This window comes from Cyphomyrmex costatus, unplaced genomic scaffold, assembly GCF_001594065.2.
Source record: "Cyphomyrmex costatus isolate MS0001 unplaced genomic scaffold, Ccosl1.0 scaffold1148, whole genome shotgun sequence".
Classification (NCBI taxonomy): domain Eukaryota; kingdom Metazoa; phylum Arthropoda; class Insecta; order Hymenoptera; family Formicidae; genus Cyphomyrmex; species Cyphomyrmex costatus.
In genome coordinates, this window is record NW_017275117.1 from 1 (window position 1) to 5,210 (window position 5,210).

The 5,210-nt window shown below is 40.0% G+C and overlaps 1 protein-coding gene across 1 annotated transcript; it reads right to left on the minus strand.

Moving 5' to 3' along the window:
* Positions 1–384: 384 nt before the first annotated feature.
* Positions 385–3,913, minus strand: LOC108777427 (uncharacterized; the record flags this gene model as incomplete). Its single annotated transcript, XM_018544311.1, has 2 exons — positions 2,910–3,913; positions 385–2,723 (listed from the first exon to the last, which is right to left on the minus strand). Coding segments are annotated over exons 1-2 (3,343 nt in total), but the record flags the coding sequence as incomplete, so codon positions are not given.
* Positions 3,914–5,210: the final 1,297 nt, after the last annotated feature.

A 5,210-nucleotide genomic window follows, 5' to 3' on the forward strand; every position in this document is an offset into this window, starting at 1 on the left:
TATATTACTTATACATTACCCTACATAACTTACACATATACTATACATTACTTATACATTACTTATACATTACTCTACATTACTTATACATTACTCTACATAACTTACACACATACTATACATACTATAGATACATACGTCCACACGTACATCAATACATACATATGTCCACACATACATCAATATATATACATATGTCCACACGTACATTAATATATACACATATATATACATATGTCCATACATCATACATACATACGTACTATACATACGTCCATACATCATACATACATACGTACTATACATACGTCCATACATCATACATACATACGTACTATACATTATACGTATTAAATATATTATACATACAAAAGTTTTATTTACACTGGTAATGTCCCCATGGCATCTTTCCTTGTACACGTAAAGCATACATTTTCGCTCTAAGTCCAACGAATTCGCTCATGATCGCGCCGTTGTTCTCATCTTTCATAAGACCCGGTACTTTCTTATTTACTAGCGGAATACCGTATGCGTTGTCGACCGCGTAATCGCTAGTGTCAAATCTATTTATGTCGCGTTTTATAATTTCATATACATCGTCACATTCTACATGATAAATTAAACTGTCTGTATCGGTATACATAATTTTACAATTTTCGCGAAACAGCGGTGCCATATATTCGTGGTGAAATTCATACAAACATGTCTTGGATATATCGAGGATGCACATACCCACGTATATCGGTTTGTCGAACTTCACCTCGAGTTTACGCAATTCTATCGCGACCAGATTTTCTGAAAAAATGCTACTACTGTGAAAATTCGGTTTTGCGATCATTGCTTCTGCACCGTATCTCCCCACCCATTTTGTTAATAATTTTACGTCGACGCGATCGCGCACATTCTCCATGGTTTTACCAAAAACCGCGTTATTCATAAGTTTGTATAAATTTTTCTCGAAATCATTCTTAGCCAAAGTTCTAAATTTTGTGTTTAGTTCTATGTAATCGCGAAGCCATGGAGATTGTGTGAATCGTAGTATGCGATGGATCTTTGTGATACGGAGACCGTGACGAGTACATTGATGCAGGTTGCGATAATGTATGACATACCGCTGCTTATCGCACAATGTTGCGAGGAGCTTGTCTTCACGCTTACCGGGTGGTTTCTCGCGCGTCGGGCAAAACGGTAGGTCCGCGTGAACGTCATGAAGATGTTGCGGATACTCCAAGTCCACCTCGAGAATATAGCCTGTCGGTGAATCGAGCGCGACGGTCGTAACATCAAAATTTTCTACATCGTCGACCCATTGAAAATCGGCGTATGGCAATGGTTGACACATTGCCCAACCGTACAAGTTGTTGACGTCATAATACATCAAGTACGTCGACGGTTTCGACGGATCATACGATTGCATATACTTGTTGTTGGCCTGCGCATATCTGTTTGAACACTGGCTCAGACCGCCACGTATACCGCGTTCGATGAAAAGAACCATGTCGACGTCAGTTAGAAGTTCAAATTTTACACCTGTATGCTTCAACATGGCATCCCACGTGAAGCCCGGTAAGGTGTAATAATACGCGGGATCGAGCCCGTAACTCGCAACGCAACTATCTCGAAAATTCTCAAAAATGTCAGTCAACAACAAAACGTCCGTTTTTAAATATAAGTCACTGTATTCGCCGAGGGTTCGAATGGAGAACTGCTGCCATACGTTCAAGGCGTGCGCGTAATCACTCTCAGATACCGTACTATCCGTCAATGAACTGTAAAACGATTCGCGAGGTGGTAAGCATGTATCATCCAGTTTTTCAACGCTGTCAATGTACTCGTACGGAAATATACCTTTTCGCGTCAATAAGTCGAAATTTTCTGCAGATAAATTACAAAATTCACGTTGCACTACCCGTAGCTTATCCTTGCTGAGAAAAGACGCTAATTTTTCTAAACTTGAGGCGAGAAATTTATATGAGTCTATAAAACGTAATTGTATGCAATTTTTTTTATCATCTATGGTGCTGTCGACGTGTTTGCTAAATGAGATGTACTTTTCCTTTGTTATCGGTAAAAGATTAACGCGTCCTTCGTACGCTGTAGCTATTTCTTTGATAATAAAATGAGCGTCGTATCCTGATAAATTATGGAAGACTACGGGTATGCAATGTGAATCTTTATAATTTAAATTACAATTTGAATGCGCGGGGCCTCTGTATCGCCCGGTCAAATGGCAATGATCGCGTGCTCGCTTATCGTCTTTCGCGAACGGTTTTTCGCACACGTGACAGTGCGTGGCGCTGTTAAATTTTTGCCAGTCATCGCGTGTAAAATCTGCCATGGGAACATTAGTCGAAATTACAGATTGCACATTATGTGCTAAATTTTTTAATTCGTCCGCGAACCACGCTATACAATTATTATCGCGACGAAACTTATAACCCGACAGTGAGCTGTCGTACGAGCAGTGTACGTAATACGCTATACTAAATACCTGATGATGTTGATAAGTGTACGTGGATGATGTGGACTCCGTATCCATCTTTTCCAGCACGCACTCCAGGTCTGCGTAGACGACGAACGGGACGCGCTCCTTCCTGCAGTGATTCTTGAACTTGAGCCACTTGTCGTCCTCGCTCGGCAGCCTTATCGCGCAATCGTTTAATTTCCCGCAATCCGTGCTGTGGAGCTCTAATTTTGCACTTGAGCTAAAGTAATGCAGGCATCTGGAAAAAAGAATAAAAATAAGTTATTATTATTATTAGTATTACTGTTATTATTATCGTCATCATTATCATCACTATTATTATTATTATTATTATACATACCTATCGCAGAAATATTTCTTATGTTCTTTTTTACTGATTTGCGATCCTACGAGGCGTGACAGGTTCTTGATCAGGACGAAGTGCCCCACGTTTTTGTCCCGTGTATCATCCTGAGGATTCTCCACGTATAGTAGATTGACGTGCTTGTCCCTCTTGTCATCGGTGAGCCGTAACGGAAGAATTTCTTTCTCGATAGTGTATACGTTGACTGAGATGCCATTGAGATTTTCAAATCTCTTTATCTGGTTTAATGTCATCGGAAACTCGATGTTCGTGAGATTGAGTACCGATGAGTAGTGCGGATACGAAGACGTTCGCTCCGTATGCTGTTTAGCCGGGTGCAGAGCGGCTACCACCGACCACGCGAAGCACGCATCGTCCAGAGATTGCACGTTAATCGTCGCTCTCTTGTCCGTAATTTTTTTCGATAACTCAATGTCACAACCGGCGTGCAGAGGATTGTACTTGTTCACACTAATAGTCAAATTGAGGATACGCGATAGTGCCCATCCACTATCACGTTCCTGGAATTCGTCTAGCGATGCCAGGATTGGCTCGACGACGCGCGACGCGTACCACTCTTGCAAATCTGACGAACGAAAAAGTTCATAGTTTCTCGTACTCACACTTTTATTGGCATGTTTATCACCTGATACAAACTCACCGTTGAACACTGTATTTATTTTTACAGAATTATGTCTCTGCATGACATCTCGCACACGTTCGAGCACAATTTCACTCGCGTCTTCGAGGAATTGGCGAGGCTCGATGTGATTAGAGTTTATCACCGCGCCTGTTAGAATACGGCTTTCGAACGCCGTTTCGATCTCGCGCCATCGAAGTCCCGCACTGTACCCGGCACCCACTTGCACAAAACGATCGCGCACCGAATCTTTTAAACCTTCAAGTCGAGCGATACGAGCGATTAACGATTGTCTATTACCGATCGATAATCGCGGGCGTTTTATCCGACTCTGTTCTTCCAAAGATTCGATGAACTCGTCGCATCGCTGTTCCCACGCGATGTACTCTTCTCTGGTACTAAGCAGGGTAGCTTGCTCTATCAAATCTCGCTCCGTTTGATCCATGTTTTTTCACTAAAATAGTTTTTTTTTTTTACAATCACGTGTTTACTTTTTTTTTTATGATGTGCAAATGGGACACTGATTGCACGGGTAAGTTTTGTGCAGATCACCTCTGCATTCCGTGCAAAACATACCTCTGATATCCCAGTGTCTAGCAGTGGTATGTTCGCGAACGGCGTACAGTCGTGAAAATAAATCATTAACTCTCACAATACATTGTCCACAAATTTTTTCAGTGCTGTTGTTGTTGGTTGGTGTGTAATAAAAATAGATTGCGCACACTCTATTTGTGCCATCCAATGTGTTCACTTCAGCTCGTGTCACTAAACGTCTTGAAACATCGGTATCAATATCGTTATCGCTTTCATAACATGAATCAGATATACCCCAATCTGACTCTGGTTCTGATTCTTCTTCTTCTTCCTCTTCTTCTCGATCACTAAGGATTAATTCTTCTTCTTCAATATCGCTTCCAAATTCTTCTTCTTCTGATGGAACATTTTCAGGTTCCATCTTCTTGAGTGAAAAATTTTAAACACGACAAATAACGATATTTAATTAACGGTAAAAAATAAAAAAATTAACTCTAAAAAATTGTCACTGAGCACTCGAACTGAACACTATTATTGAGCACTCGGAAAAGACTTGGTATAACGCGATAAAACTCTCAAAATCTTTCAACTCGACTACTGACAGTGTGTATACCGATCTCTTCGCTTTTATATGCTACTAAGGGTGGGTGTTGCATTTCATGAAAATTCGAGAATATTTTTATTTCAACGAATCATAGTCGAAGTTGAGGAGGATTAACTATCATTGGTCGACGCATACATTAAGTGTTACGTCCAGTGGAATCTATGATTTTATGACGAATAAACAAAAACATAGCTTTTAAACTGAGAACCGTCGATCTCGGACAATATCGTAAATCAGATAGGGGTAAATTCTGTCCGAACAAGAACGTACATGTCTAGACGGATATGTCTAGCCATTAAAAGAGAAATCGGTGATAAAAAAAAAAAAAAGAAAATAGTGAAAATATGAAAGATTCACTTAAGGATAACATAAATCATAAGTAGATCGCTCGAATGTGACAAAAAAAAATATGAAGGACTCACTTAACATTCATAGTTTAAGAGCATTTTATTCGTCAAAAAAAAAAAAAAAAAATACACAAAAGCATAGTTTTTAATCTGAGAACCGTCGATCTCGGACAATATCGTAAATTAGATAGGGGTAAATTCTGTCCGAACAAGAACGTACATGTCTAGACGGATATGTCTAGCCATTAAAAGAGAAA